We start from the raw sequence: 16401 nt of genomic DNA, 5'->3' as shown, positions 1-16401 counted from the left end.
ACCATGTTGACGAAGCAAAGGTTTGCCATATGGAAACACTTACTACCACCAGACTCTTCATCATTGTTTTATCACATTAGGAGGATAAGAAATGACTTTGTGCTTTTTAAATACTGTGCATTTCTTAATTATTTATCATGCATTTCAAAGTGTTAGTCAGGGTGAAGTATTAAAAAATGTTATAATATCCACTAAAATTTCTTTCTTGATTCAAATATTTCTAAGTTACCAGGTAGATATTTGGATATGAGGCATACAGTGAAGTGCAATTCTCTCACTTGGAACAGCATCTTATTCTATGCTATCGGATGTGCCTATCTGACAATATAATTGTAAGTTGTTTCAATCGATTTTGACAGAGAAAGGAAGTCATAGGGAAGCATTCTGATGAGGCATCAGCATTGCCCCAGAATGCAGTTGGCTATGGTTACATGTTTCTGTGAAATACATTACGTGGAAAATCCCCTTTTCTTGCAGATATTGTTGTTTAAATGAGAAAATGGATCCGCTCTTTCCCTTGTTTCCCCTGTAAACCCATGGTCCCGGGCAACCCGTTTTGTCATAAATTACAGTTCAGTGGGAGTGGTGTTTTCAGTGATTGTTACCATTAGCATCTAATCAGAAACAAATACTAATTATCTATTGTACCTTAGATTAGCATGCATTGACTTGCTGTGTGAGTATTAACAAATCACATTTATTGTGCTTGATCAGCCTATGATCTGCATATTTATCTTACTCTTTACAAAAATAAGCCCCAAACTCAGTCTTGAGGTCCAATTGCTTCCTTCCTCAAGGATATTCCTCTCTTTTTTTAGCCCAATCTTGAAGAATTACTGTGGATTCTCTTGTAAATCTGCTATAAAATATTTTCAAAATCTTATCTGAAATGTTATGTATCCACCATATAAGCAAAGATTACAATTTCCATGCACTTCAGCCTTCATATTTTCCTTTGTATGTGTATTTCCCGTAGTGGGAGTAGAATGAGGTGCTATTGACAAAGTGTTTTCCAATCCTCTTCCACAATGGTTTCACAAGAGTAGATTATTTTTTTTCTTAATTCTTCCAACCCTGTTCCTATTGTTCTGTAGCTGTATCTGTTACTGGTGTCTCTATGCATTTGAATTACAAAAATCTTCAAAACATTTTCTTTACCCTTCATTACCCTTAGCTTTTGGCCTCAAATAACAAATGATGTCATCCTGAAGTGCTTGAGCAAATAGCTCTCCCTCAGTTAAATGGGAAAGGGTTTAAGGCAGGTTATGCTCAGCGAGGGGTCCCTTAGTGTGCTAGGATTAATTTTGCAGACACTGCCACAGGATGCTGTTGCATTTCAGAATAGATTGTTAAATCAGGTTAGGGTTGTGCCTCCACCCCTCTCCCCCTGTTTCCCTGCAGTAAGAAAATGACAAGCTGTCTGGATGGAAAGTATTGTGCTGTAGTAAGAAAGGGTTGAGACTAGAAGTAAAACTGAGAAACTTCTGTAAAAATGTGACTTTATTAACACTTCTGGCATGTATTCAGACTGCAGTGAGGGGATCTTGATTTGCATTTTTCATAGTTGCTAAGATTAAATGCCTATATTGCAGAAAAAACCTATTTTTCTGCAATACATAAAAATAGTATTTTTCTGCAATACATAAAAAATATTCAGTTATTGCTAAAGAATAAAATGCATAACTTTGGGGATACATGTTTTGGTTTGGCGTATTTCTAGTTCAGCAGGATCTTTATTGAAAAATGACTCTTCATGCAATTTTGACTTTTCTTTGTATCACAGATCTGCTTCTCTCTGAAAGTATAGTTTCATGTTACATCTAATCCAGTGTAACAGAAGATTGCTGCTGAAAGATGCAGTCCTGCCCTGCTCCTCCTTCCCTCTGAAAAGACATGTGGCCACAGAGTGAGTCAATGCAGTGTGCTTTTGGAGCAGGGAGGGGAGTGTGTTTGGTGGCACATCAGTAAGTTGAATCATTTCTGAGAACCGTTTGTAACTTTATTATGTTCATGTGAATAAACAGATGCAAAACAAAACCGAAATACGGATTTGACATCTGACTGCAAACGTTCTCTGCCAGCAGAACAAGCTGGCCTGTATGCAATACAGAGAACTCTGCAGTATGGGGAGTGGTAACATTATATGAAGATTTGCATCCATGGATCACTGATAAATTGTTATTTTGAAGGTCATCAGAGGTAATTTTCATATAATGACTGATTTATTTTAGTCAGTTCCTTTTCACCATAACCTACATCTGACACTAACTTGAACCTTTAGGAATATAGGACTGAAACTTCCTTGTCATTAAATGCAATTTCCTGTATTATATATTATGTCATATATATATATGACATTAAGTCATCCAGAAAGGTCACAAGACCATTCACTCTTCATTCACTCTGAACACTACATGCCTCAAAACATCCCCAAATACCTGAAGATAAAGTTGAGCTTTCTAAGAAAAAAGCTCAAACGTGACAGTGTGACATAAAAAGTGAGCAGTGAGAAGGACTACTGCCAGTACATTACAAGAGGTTTGTAACCTCTAACTTACTCCACACTAAGGACTCGTGCTCAGTTTCAGGACTTGTTGCAAAGCATCTGGTTATACAAGTGGTGGCTGCCAGCGTCAAAGCACAATTCATGCATCTAATTGCACTTTCAAGTCCATCTGGACACAGCAGCAGCTACTCCAGAAGTGCCAATAAATGTCTGGAGAGAGCAGGAGGCAGCTGGCTGCCAGGACAGCGTGCTGTGCTCCTTGCCACTCACAGGACAGAAGCAGACAGTTGGATGGAATTTCTCTGAAGGCTAGATCTGGGCTCCATGGCCCACACTATTTTAAGCACCCACTGGTAGTGGATGACCTTAGGAAGTAGTGTGTGTGTCTACAGAAAGCAGCAAATTAAAAACAAAGCCCACTACACACAGGGGTCTTTTCTGGTCTTACCAGGGGGCAGGGGCTTTCCTGACTCCAAATCTAATTACTGGTTTAGCCTGGAGCATGTGTGCAAGACATAAAAGCAGGCATCTTTATGGCTCTATGCCTAAGCGTCCCCATCTATAAAATGAAACTAGTAATGCAGATTTTCTTTTCAGAACTCGGTGTTCAATGAATTTTTAGCATTTCTCTCAAGGCCTACTGGTTTAAAAGTTGCCTTGAGCGAGGGAAGTATTCATAACAATTGATAGATTTGATTCAAATTTCAATTCACTTTTATGGCCTGGGGTCACTGTCTTACCAGCTGAAAATCCTTCACTTAAAGCTTAGCCAGACCTGTTGAAACTATGGCACGTCGTAATATGGAAGATTCCATGAGAGTAGAAATTTTGGAACCCGTGACACTGGTGGGAATGTTCATGACTTTGCTAAGAGTATCCACATCCGTTTCACACTTTCTGATTTTGCTCTTAATGTTTGATATTGGAAGATCTTTCTTCCTTTTTATGCTAGATGTTCATTCCACAGGTAAACCACCCCCATGCCAGTGGGACACTTTAGTATAAGTGGTTATTTTCAAAAGATCTGTTTTTCTGCTTTCCAGTATCTGCCAGATGAAGTTCCAGAAGACCCTCACATTGTGGGGTTTCTATTCTGGGATCTTATTTGTGCTTTTATGGAAAGTGAGATGATACTTTGTGATTGCAGACCGGTAAGAGGTTTCTGAGATGCTGCTGATCTTTGAGCACTTTGCTTGGTTTGCTGTAGCTCATCCTCGCTTCCTAACAGTGGGTGGTGGTTATCTCTAACAGAATGTGATACTGCAATAGTTGTGATTGTCGGACTAAGCTGAAGACTTCTACAAGCACGATGTGTGCTTTCTGGCCCAAAAGTGCGTGGTTTTCCTAACTCCTTTGCGGTAAAGGTTGGTCTCTCTTGGAAGAGGTTTCTGTGCTAGAAATACAAAGTATGGATGGAGCATACAACTTCCAAGTCTAAGAAGGAATTTTGCTGAGTCACAGAAAAATACGCTAGGTAAATTTTAACCATATTATCAGACCTTTTTAATTACATGAGTTTTCATGTTTTTATAGGAACTGCTGTGTTCTCACTGTCCCCTCCATCTGGGAACAGCTGCTAAGAGAAGGGCAGAAAAAAACGGTTTTTAGCTTTAAGCAAAAAAGGTAGAGTGACAACCAAAACCAGCTGTAGAATGCATGATATTGATACCCATGACTTTTGGATATTACACATTCTATACTATTTGGAAACAAGAGACTGTTGTAAGAAGGACAAAAGAGCCTACAGAAAAGCAGAGTCCCCACAACCACTTCTGCCCTTCCATTAGCTAGCAGCATTTTGGAGAATCTAGCTAAAAATGTTAACTGCTGTCATCTGATTCCCACCTCTCCCCTACTCTTTCCCACAAAAAATTGCAATGGAAATTATTCTGAATGCATGCTAAGCAATGAAATACTGTGTTCAGTCAGTTCATTCATGTCAGTTAAGTTAGACATTGGTGGCATTATGGAGATAATTCTTTTCAGATGTGTCATTTTGGTTTTAGCTTAACTATGGGGAAAGAGGCATCAGCGATGTTTTTGTCAGCATCTTTGCTCTGTGCTTGTAAGTTGAGGTCTCAGTAAGTAAGACTTATAATTCTGCCGCTTTCTGGGTGCTGCCAGTGTGACCAGTGGTATCAAAGAGTTCTGTAGTTTTTCTGCTCCCTGGGAAATGTCACTCTTCAGTCTGTCTTTGTTTATATTAAAATCATTGCAGGCTAATGCAGCAGCAGCACAGATAATGCTAATTTTCCTGAGTTCTCACTTAAAAGTTTCAGCTTCTCCAGCAGCCTCGGTCTCTGCTAACAGAAAAGCCAAACTGATTTCCCTGTAATTTAGATCTGTTTGCATATCAATAGCAATGTGTTCAGCAAAAAGTCATTGTTTCTCACAGGTGGTTGTGGGCAGCAGAGGTATTATTGTCCTGTAAAGAAATTGTGTGTATGTCTTCCTTTCTTCAGCCATGATGTAGTGTTGCTTTGTCCTTTGTAATGCATCAAAACACAAAAGGACCAGTTGCTCACAGATTTTATACAGCCTGACTTGGTTAAAAAAAAAAAAAGCTTATATAGTTTCCAAGCCTGCTTGGTCAGTTGTAGGTAATGCAAGGGGACAGTAGAGCAGAAGTGGATGGTATACAGTGAAAAAACATCAGCTAGACTTTGATTCTGGTCTGGGACATACTTGGCCTCAGAAGACATCTATCTCACTGTAAAGTCAGTGAAATGCCACCTACAGAATGAGTAGTTTTAACATCCCTGTTTTCAGAATTCCAGCCTGCGGAGGAAATGGAGATGGAAAATAAGCATCCCTTGTTCCCAGGGCCTTAAAAGGACTACAGTCTAATCTCCAATTTGTGCTGAAAAATGTGCAATGGCAAGAATTTCTTTTCATGTCACGAAGCAGGGCTACGGCCATCCAGAAGTCACAAACCTTTTTTCAAAGGTAACTGTGATTCATGGACTTCAGCAGCTGAGGAGAGCTTTATTGTGTTATTTTTGCAATAGTCACAAAGGATGGAAACCCCTTTGACAGGGGTAAAACCAGAGCAGGTTTAAAAATTGCCAACTGGTCGCGTATCCTTTCAACTGATTGGCTTAGTGGTGTTTTCCCATACTATTGTAATCCAAACTATAGGGTCTTTTATAATACTGGATTTGCCAAATATCAAAAGTTTCAAAAATCATTGGAGTTGTGATGTGTAAAGGTGATGTATGATGAGGCCCTGAGCTACCTGATCTGAACCTGAAGTTAGGCCTACTTAGAGCAGATGGTTAGACCTAACAACCCCCTGAGGTCCCTTCCAAGCTGAATTATGCTGTGGCTCTGTTATTCAGAAGAGCCTTGGGCTTCTCTCTTCTTACCTGACTTGGAGAATTTCAGGTGAAGGGTTTGTACTTGATACAATTCACTGGCGTATCAGAGTAAGTTGCATTTGAAATCTATTAGAAATGTGATTTATTTTCTATTAAAAATGCTTTGGTCAAAGCATGTTAATGCCAAAATTAATGGTAGAGATGACAACTGAAAAAGCTGAAGTATTTATTGCTACATAGAGCTTCTGTTTCAATTTCTGCAACTGGAATTTTAAAACTAACAGAGGGGAGATGTAGATCAGATGTTAGGAAGCTCTTCTCTAGGAGGGTGCTGAGGTGCTGGCACAGGTTCTCCAGTGTTCAAGGCCAGGTTGGATGGGGCTTCCAGCAACCCGGACTAGTGAAAGGTGTCCCTGCCCGTGGCAAGGGTTGGAACTGGATGAGCTTTAAGATTCCTTCCAACCCAAACCATTCTGTGATTCTGTGATAGTATATTCCTCCATCTTGTCTGGCTTTAGTTAATGCATTACTCTTTAGTTGTGAAAGATCTATGATTTTTGGCCAGTGGCCCTGATGGTGCTGCATACTTGGGCTGTGCCACTATGAAGATCACCCCCGACAGTGAAGTGCCACCGATCCTTTCCTCCTCGTGAGAAGCCCAAACCCGTAGGTTTCTGTGAGCTGTACCCAGCGCTGCTGGGTGTGACGGGATCAGTAACACAGTATCGCACGGGCGAAGAGGAGGCCGGGGGCGGCCGATCAGGTGCTGGTGCCCCCGTTATGCTGCGGAGGGGACACAAGCCCGCTGAGGTCTGGCGGAGAGGGCCCCCGCGTACGGAGCGCTGCCCGGGCGCGGAGCACACGTGGAGGTGCGCCGGGAGGCGCTGGTGCCGCCGAGCCCCCGGCCGGGGCCGGGGAGGGGCCGTCCCGCGGGGGGCGGTGGGGCCGGGCCGGGCACAGGCGGGGAGGAGCCCCCCGCCCCGGCCGGTAGCGCGCATGCACACAGCGGCGGCAGTGGCCCCTGAGCCCCGGTGGTGTGGGGCTTGCTGCGTGCCATGGCAGCGGGGTTGGAGCTCGGCTCTCTCCTCTTCGCCCTTGTCGCCTCTTTCGGTGGCCACCAGCCCGCTGGGGCCGCTGGAGGAGCCAGCGGCAGGAGGGGGGCAGCAGCCGAAGCCTGCGGAGGGAGGGTGAGTGGAGCGGAGCGGAGCGCTGTTGCTGCTCGGTCCCCCGCTCAGGCAGCCGCGTTCGCGGGGTGCGGTGTGTTAGGGGGGTGCCGAGAGCTGCCGGGCGCTGACCGGGGAGCGCCGCTGAGGGTGGGCACGGCCCCATGGGGCAGCGGGCTGCTGCCGCGGGGAAAGTGCCCTCGGCCACTGATAAAGCTGCCCCGGGGCGCTGCGTCTGGCAGTTCGTTAACTTGCGGCCCGGAGAGAGGGTGGCATGTCCCGGGAAGGGACTTGTACGGGTGTCTCGCCCGGGGGTGGGAGGCAGTCCACAACCAGGGAGGGCCAAAAAGTCACTCGACAGGTCCTTCGCCACCAGCTCTCGCCTTCCTTAGGTCGACCTGCGCTGCGAGGAGGATAAAAGCGATCTCTTGGGCTTTGTTATTTTAATGATGCGAGGCCGGCTTGGGGTCTTAGCTTCAGGCCTGATCATTATACAGAGGATGTAGGAAATTTGCGGGAGGGGGAAAGGGGGAGGAAGGTGATAAACGTTTTGTTACTTGGTCTTCGCCTTTTGTTCCTGTTTCTGGTGTGTTTTTCTGTCAGACTTTTCTTGTTTGCTGTCCCTGTTTTGTGTGTGTGTTTCTAAATAACTTTGAGATGTGTTTTTTTTGTGTGTGCTCTTTTTTCTTTCCTTTCTGCCGATGTGTAGTTACAAGCGTAGTTGAAGCGTGGTGATCCAGGAACTAGAGGGAACAGAACTGACTTTCATTGCTTTTCCTTTTTGTTAGACTGTCACTAAGGATTTTCTTGGTCTTAGATCACCTCCTTCGAGAACGTTACAGCAACACGCAGCTCAGGAGTTTGTAGGGCATAGTTTAATAAGGCGAAAGCATTGGAAAATGTGTAAAAAAAAAGTGTGGAAAACCAAACTTCAAATCGTGATAAAGCTTAAGACCTGAATCTTTGTGTTGGTTGGAACTCCTTTAAGGTTTACATTCCCCTGTTAGGTCTTTTTAACTGAGAATGAGGAATAAAATGTTTTGGCGCAGTGTGTCTATTGTATGTTTCGCCAGATGTGGGCAGGATGCTGCACGGGCTCGTAACCACCGCTGTGCATGTTTCTGTCAAGTTTTGCATCAGCTATCAAGTAAATTATCGCTATTAAAAAGTTGTAACACTTGATTAGTGTATTTTGGCCTTTATAGAAATACTCGGATGCAGTTTGTATTGGATTTGGTTTTGCTTACATAATACAGTTGTGTGTATGAAACCTGAATGTACTGCAGTACAATTATTTTAATTTAATTATTTTGGCTGTCTCTTAGATCAGCAAAAATCACACTTTCCAATTAGCTTAAGCCGCCCTTTGTCTGTATTCCTCACAACCTATGTAACAGTTTAGCTTATTAAATATTTGCATGTGTTTCTGGTTTTATTATATTTTCAGTTTCAAGTTCAGACTTCCCTCACCAATTTATTAGGTATCTTGACTGTTTAGTTTTAACTTCATAGTCTGATTTTGTAATACCAGTCTGTCTTATGATTGTCTTCAAAACTAGGGCTGGGCAGCATTTGTTAGAGTAATGACTGCAGGATGGTACCCATTGTCTCAGTTATGTGCTATTTATCTTGGTCTGCATGTAAGTTTTGAGTAGACTTGACATACTATTAAATGACTGATGGCCCCTCTAACACATTGTCTGCTCTGGAGCAGGGTTGCCTTTGAAGTAGTACCCTGTAGGAAGTAAAGAGACTATTTGCTCTATTAAAATTCCTTGGTATTTCCTCTGTTTAACCACAGGCCGCTTCCCCTCTGCCACTCTAAACACTGCAGGGACACTGACTGATTGAAAAGACACAAGCCCTGAAGTGATTGTATCCTATTCAAATAGATACTCTTATTGCAGGTTATTTATAGGTAGTGTCTAATTAATGTATGTTAAGGGCATGAATAAATCTTAACCTTCCTTATACAGAAAGTAAAAATGTCTAGATTGCATTAAATGAAACAGTTGAATTGAGGTAATTCTCAGTGGCATAAATAAACAATCTAGAAAAGTATCAGTTAACCTTTACTAGTTGTTTAAGGAGAAATAAGATGTAAGTAGCTGGGTGTTTGTATGTAGATTTAGAAACACAAGTTGGATACTTTCCGCTGCCAAAACTATGACTGTGTGGTGCTCTTCCCACCCAAACGAGTTTTTATTGTTTGAATGTTGTTTTTGGAAATCTGTGTTTCACCCTGGTACATTAATGCAGTAATACTCATCTTCATTTCACTCTACAAAATACAGGTTTAAGTTTCCTCAGTATTTTGTAGGAGTAAAAGCTTGACTTGATGAGAATGTTTTACTGGACTATGATTGAAAGAATGTGGTGAGGAAGTATTTGATGTTTTGGTTCATAGCTTCTGACAACATTGTTAATAGCTAATGTTTTCAAAGCTAAAGTGTTCAGAGATGTGTTTTTTTAAACCACTTCCATTGTATTAATCACTTTCTCTAGTAATATTCTGGCATTTGTCTTGCAAGATCAACATATGTTTGCAGCAGGAAAGAAGTTAACAGCAGGATGAGTAACTTAACGTTACTGTTGCGGAGAATTATCAGTGATTTCAGCGGGCCCTGGGTTTTAGAATTTGGATTGACTTTCCTACATCTGGGATTTCTTTCATTGATGTTTAACAGAAATTTTAATGTATTCCTATATTGAATGTTATTTCAGATTAAGGTTCACTTGAAGCAGAATAGTATTGCAAAGTAGCTTTCCATATGGGTAGTCTTTCCATATGCATGGCCGTACTACATCATATGCATACCTTTATCCAGAAAAAATAAATCAGGGAAGGGCCCCTTTTAATCTAGAATAAGTATGTCCACATGGGAAGCTCTTCTGGAAAAGCAGTCTCTGAATTTTTTTCATGCTATAAACAAGCCGTAAAGTGTACAGAGAAGACAGACGGGGACTCTGATGAGTTGAATGTATTTCAGATTCATTTATTTGGTGTTAAACACATGAGCAACTTTACTCTCAAGTTGTTGTGTAGATTCTAATGGGACTGCACACATGAGTAATTTTTTTCATGTGTTTAATTCCTCTGAAGTTCCTGGCACTGAGCCATGTTCAGTATAAAGCTTAAATTTAATGAGACTGTAGGATGAAAAAGAATAAATAATACAGCATTTTAGCAGACACCCACCTTATCCCCCCCATTAGCAGAGAGTTGTACTTTCCTTTGCTAAGCAAAGCTTATTGTATGTACTGGGGTTCTCTGTTCCTGAGCATTCTTCCCTGAAACTCTCCCTCTGTCATCTTTATTTAAGTAGCTTGCTATTTCCTTTTCTGTTTCAGAGCAGACTCTGAAGACCACCATTTCCTACCGTTCCACTGTCAGGAGCACTGCCTGTCTCTTTATTCTTTAGCCTCATGCTGCTATGTCCCTACATTTATCCCGTCAGGCATCCCTCCCAGAACACACTTATTCTTTACAGGATTTTCTAAGCACAGAGCTAGGTCATACTGAAATAATTTTCCCAACTAAATACATGTTTTGGGAACTTTATTTAGGAGGAAAAATACCCTGTAAAATGATAAGAGATAATTTACCAAAGTTTAAATTTCTCCCCTTTTTTTAATTATTATTTTCTAACAGTTAAAATCAGATTTTCTCTTGCAGAGTAGTTACAAATTGTAAAGGGTATTGAGCGAAACACAGACCTAAGTTGAAGCATGGTGGAAGGTGTTAATGTTTGCCATCAGGGTGTTCTTTAATCTAACACTTCCAGAGTTGGCTGAAAGCTCTGCAGACCAGATGCCAGCAGTTCTGTATCCTCCATTTTTTAGGAGTTTTTAGAATCAGTAGATTTCTCTCCTTTGGCCTATGGAAGAATGTGATAGTCTTTCAGAATTGATTCGATGTGTCATTTAAAGCAGAGTGTGTTTCTCTGATTGGATACAATGCAGTATGTTGAGTGCAAGGCTTTGCAAGCATGGTCAGTCATGCAGGTAGGCATCTGTATCACTTTTGTTTAGCTTAAAATTTGGCTTCAAGCTCATTCCAGGTTTGGTGATTTTTAAGTTTCATTTATCAAGTAATGTAGTAGAGAATGTGACCCTATTTTTACTGCAGTGTCAGAAAGTACTGATGACCATCTACCTATTAAAGTTGACTTAAAAATGCACAAAGTGTTTATTTAGCTTACTTAGTGCTTATTTAGATGATTCTATGATTCTGTGAATGTTTCCTCAGGAGCTCTGAAGCTATGCAGTTTAAATACTGGGTTTTCAGAAATCATATTCAGACACAGCACCTAGAGAACAAAATAATAGAAGCATTAGCCTGCTTATGCAATTGAAACTAGCTCTCAGTGTTAGCAAAATGTCTATTCCCTTGCATGTTTCTGTGGAATTGGGGAATTTGAATGTGATTCTAATTCATAGGCTATTGACTTATGATCTAGTTGAAAATGCCCCTGCTCATTGCAGAGGGGTTGGACTAGATGATCTTTGAAGGCCCCTTCCAACCCAAACTATTCTCTGATTCTGTGCCTTAACAAGGTCTCTGCAGCTGAAGTCTAAATAGGACTGTTACAGACCTGATTAATTTCCTCTCTAGATCATATCCCTTAGTTTAGATGTTGAAATCCACTCACTGCCTTACTTGCCCAAAAATCTGCTTTTGAGTAAGAGTAGTGACTGCTGTATCACACTTGGTAATCTAAAAACTTGAGACACTTATTTAAGAACAAGTTCTGCTTTAATAGATTAATACTTTATAGTCCACTGGTGAAAAGCTGTTAAGCTCATGATTAGATGATGCTGACTTTTCTGTAGTTAATTATTTGGTAATGTTAATATAACAAGGATGTTACTTAATTAAAACTGCAACATTTAAAGGGTGTTTAATAAGGACCAGCTGTCCTTTCCGACAGATCAGTCTAAAGATGATGAAACAAAGCTTTGATGTTAGCTTGCCTGCTTAATTCTGCTCTGAGGCTGAATTTTACCCGTAAATTCAGCATGCTTTTTTAGAAGCAAACAAGGTAAAAGGAGTGTGAAGCATTACCAGAGAACTATTAAACTTGAATACCATTTTTAAAGTAAAAATACTTTTTTTGTTTTTAATTGCTTTGGTTTTTACATTTACTGCTACCAGCACAGTGAAGTGTATTTAAATGCAATTTTTTTCATGAAACTTTAGGTTAATGCTGATGCTTCTGTATCATGTGTTGTTCCTGTATTTAAAAATGAACATTATTCATAAATACATCACACCTAAAAAAGACATGAAAGTTATATTAAATACATGGATGTTTATTTATTGCATCCTTCTCCCTGTGTGAATTATCCAAAATCATCTTACGGAAGTGCAAGTTATGGTGACTTAGAATAAGGAGCTATGGGTATGTCAGTATATATTAAATACTTAATTTTAGGTTATGGTAATGTGAGACATTATTTAAGGATCAAAATTTTAACATGTAAACTTGAAAAGGGGTTTTATCCTTTCATGCATGTAATACTTTACAGTTGTTGCATTGTCCAGCTGTTTGGCTTCTCCAGCTCTTCTCAAGAGGAGTCACCCAAAAATTCTACATGGTTTTCTCATAAGGACTTTAACCAGATGTATACTTATTAAAGTAGCAAATACAGGCATATGTCAGTAATGGATAGACTCACTTCTGTCGTCCTATTGCAATATTTATTTAACAAAAACTTAAATATCATCACTTCGATTATCCAGAATTCTGCCAGCCAAGCCAGGGTGTAAATGTGTATTTTAACGTGCTTGAACTATTTTACTTAATAAATTGTACTTTCAACATCATGTCTAAGATGACATTTCTGGATTTAAAAAAGTATTGGTGACCTACCTCTGTGGATTGGAGAAGATGCTCCTTATCAAATGGGTGCAGTGCTGTAAAACAAGCAGATGTGACTTTTGGAAGTGTGTCAAACCGTGTAGACAATAAATATTAAGGAAGAAAGTGCAGTTAAGAAATATTTCTTAATAAACTACAGTGGCTGTTCAGTTTTGTCTGGGTCTATGTATATCAAGTGTTCTACCTTGCAGATTAGTTCTTGTTTACCACCAAAACTCAGGAGATTCTCACTAAACCTATTTCTAATGAATATATAAATTCTTCATGCTGTATTTTGTAAAGTTCATAAATATCTTATAACTGCAAGTTCTTAACTGGGTTTGGTTTCAGCCTATCAGCAGTGTTTTTACATCTGACTTCAACCACTTTGAGCATAGACTTTTTTGGTTGGTCGTGTAGATAGATAAGGGCCTGAGTTTTGTTTTTGAAAAGGGGTTGGAGTAATCCATTTTACAGTGTTGATGCATCGGTGAGTTTTTGCTGAGTCTTCTAGTAACACAGATTTCAGTGGGTCTCTTTGTCAAGCTTTCTGTCTTACAAATGGCTTTGCAGGCCACCTGGTACCTGGTGTGTTAACCCATCTGTTCATGGAGCCTGTTCTCTTAGGTAGATCAGGCAAGTACCTTGGGAGATACTGTCCATATGCACTGTTTCTTGACTGAAGAATAGCAGTGGGCTTCTGGTTAATTTATGGTGTGGCTGCAGTGAAGAACATGATTCTGAGGAAACAAGCTTACTGTGATTTAATGGTACCCAGAGGAGCTGTTGGAAGTGAGTTTAGCTAAAGCCTGTCCAATAGAAAGAGCACTAAAAAGTGGAACATTTATGACGAGGCAGTTTAGAGCAGCTGCCAGTCCAGCAGTAACTGCCAGTCATACCTGTGTGAGGTTTGACTAAATTCTCATTCCTGCCCAAAGTACAGTGTTTAGATTTCTAAACACAGCAGGGTTGGAGGCAAAAGAGATGGAAAGAGCACCAGAGGGGCCTGTTATAGTAAAAACAGGACAAGATGAGGTGCAGCTGATGGTTCTGGAGTAAGTTCTAGAGTTGGTCACCTGGGCAAGTCAAGTAGAGGGTGTTCTAAGAACACATTTCAGTTGAGGTTTTTTTTTTTTTTCCCTAAAAATAAAACTAAAAACCCAACAAACTTCAGGAACCTACTGAGGAAGCCTCACAGTAAGGAAATTTGCAGATTAACAAGAAGGGTTTTAGGTTAGTAACAATGTTCTAACAGGTAATACAAGCAATAGTACATGAAGCCACATGAGCAAGTCACATCACTGTTTAGTCCTATCCCCTCTCACCACTGTGCAGATAGATTCTAAGAGCATGAGAGAAATTAAATGTGCAGGTAGGGATTTGTTCTTTCAAAGTTTGACTTGATGATTAAAAGTAATTAAAGCTTGGATTAGAGGTTTAGCAAGCACCAGCACACATTTCAGGAGATACTGTATTCTTTGGAATTTTATCTCACTTGAAGGCTTTTACAGTGTTATATCACTGCTGGCTTTGAAGAATTGTTCCAGACTTCCTATTTATTACTATTCCTTGTACTGATAATAGTGCAAAAGTCCTGTGGGTGTACCAGAACACTGCCTCTTGGTACTCTCTTCTTGAGGCCTCATTCAGGTAGTCAGGGGATAGCAACAGGAAGTTAATTCTCTGGCTAGGCAGTGTCTGCATCCTAATTTGCTATCCCTTTCAGTGGTTACCCATATTTTTTTGCATTTCTTGGGTGTTGTGGATTTTTCACACATTCGAAACTCAAAATGCTGTGTTAGATTCTAGTGAAAGACACCTGTTAAGTGGCTGTTTCCATACTTTTTAAGCCCACTCCATTCATTGATAGGCTCTTTAGGCGGCAGGTGATGAATACCTTCAAACAGGTGGATGAATTCTTTGTATCGGCTTAGGAAAGTAGCTGCCAGAGCCATCCAGTACATTAAACCCTGCCTTTAACTTGAATTAAGCAATCCGTTAATGACCATAGATGAGTTCCTTCACTTAAAATAAGCAGGACAAAAGAGTTAAGTATGAAATAATTTTCTTCGTATGCTAGCAATAATTAGGGCTGGAATCATGGCTAGCAAACCCTTTTGAATAGGTTTAAGTAGAAATGAAATAAGAGTAATTTTGGTATCAACCTGCAGGTGTGCATGATGCAGAACTGAAGGGGTAGGGACTGCTTTCCTTTAGATGTCCAAAGAATCCTTTCTCTGGCATTTCACTGGTATCTCTGTACCTCCGAAAAGCCATCAAGGCCTTTTGGGAAAGGGCCAGGCACTTCTATTGCAGGTAGGAACTCAAAGACTAATAGCTCACCTACTGCATGAAAAACATTGATGCTGGCTACAAGACAAGTGAGCAGTGTTTTCAGTGAAGTGTCAAAATCTATCAGTAGTACATAAATGGATATTGAACATATGGAATGTGTCAGCAATCTGTTAAATGCTTTAAATTAAAGTGAAATGGTTAACTTAAATGCTTTAAATCCATTATTATGGTCCTTCTTCATATTGCCTCAAGCTTAGAGCTGTAGATGCATGAGCACCTTTTTATGCATCTGGTCTTGGGCTGTTATTCGGCAAGACAGTAAATCTGGTTTTGAAGCACATCAGTCATGCTGTTTGTTCTGTGTGTGCCCAAATCATAGAATCATAGAGTAGTTGGGTTGGAAAGGACCTCAAGATCATCTAGTTCCACCCCCCCTGCTATGGGCAGGGATGCCTCACACTAAACCATGTTGCCCATTCTGTCCAACATAGAATCATAGTGTGTGAGAGCGTTGTCCTGCAAGATTTCATGGTCAGTCAGGTGTTGTACCTGTGCTTGGGGCCTGAAAGCCTAAACTCTGAAATATATGTTCTCATTAATTCAGCAGAATTGGAGTTGTGTGCCCATGACTTATCTGAATCACATTTGTACCCCTTGGTGACCTGACAGTGTACAGAGGTGGCTGTGAAATGAGCTCTGTATTGACAGATGCACCTTCTTGTTGGCAGCATGGAGTCTGCAAGACAGCAGCCTTTGAGTATGTACCCGGACTTTTGCTTTTCCTTTACAAATGCTGTACAGAGTATAACATGTCACAGGAATGCAGGGGTCATTGTAATGTCTTTGAGGGAAGTGCTGCTGAAATGCATTTGTCTGTTTTCTGTAACCTTTGTATTTTGATGATCTAACATGGGAAGTACAAGCTCCTTCAGTGCTGGAACCCTGGGCTGACAGAAACTCTAAGGGACAAATGGGAACATGCAGAGTTCAAAGGACTCCCAACTAAACCTGTTTATCGTAAGTTGGTATAATGGGTGGGTGCCATACTAACAACTAGACAACATCAGTCTGAGTCTTGAGACTGCTGTGTAGAGGAGATGATAAGCACACAGTTCTGCTTGGAACTGTACCTTCTGTGCTTAAAGGTTTCCAAAGAATTGATTTCTATCAATCTCTCTATATGAAATCCCTTATCTTACAAAACTGTATGCAATAACTGTTGCTATACCCACTCTAATAGGCAATGCTGGATTTTCCTC

At 40.6% G+C, this 16401-nt stretch overlaps 1 protein-coding gene across 1 annotated transcript in view; it reads left to right on the top strand.

Moving 5' to 3' along the window:
• Nucleotides 1-6773: 6773 nt before the first annotated feature.
• IL17RD (interleukin 17 receptor D) overlaps nucleotides 6774-16401 on the top strand; it is a 50330-nt gene continuing 40702 nt past the window's right edge. The window contains exon 1 of the mRNA XM_062610694.1: nucleotides 6774-7010. Within this exon, the coding sequence (XP_062466678.1) occupies nucleotides 6879-7010 (132 nt within the window). The 5' untranslated portion in view covers nucleotides 6774-6878. The remainder of the gene's footprint in view (nucleotides 7011-16401) is intronic.

Source organism: Pezoporus occidentalis, unplaced genomic scaffold, assembly GCF_034315485.1.
Source record: "Pezoporus occidentalis ecotype Australia unplaced genomic scaffold, CSIRO_AGI_Poc_V1 ctg149, whole genome shotgun sequence".
NCBI lineage: Eukaryota > Metazoa > Chordata > Aves > Psittaciformes > Psittacidae > Pezoporus > Pezoporus occidentalis.
Note: the sequence above shows the minus strand (reverse complement) of the source record. Positions and strands in the feature narration are given on the sequence as shown.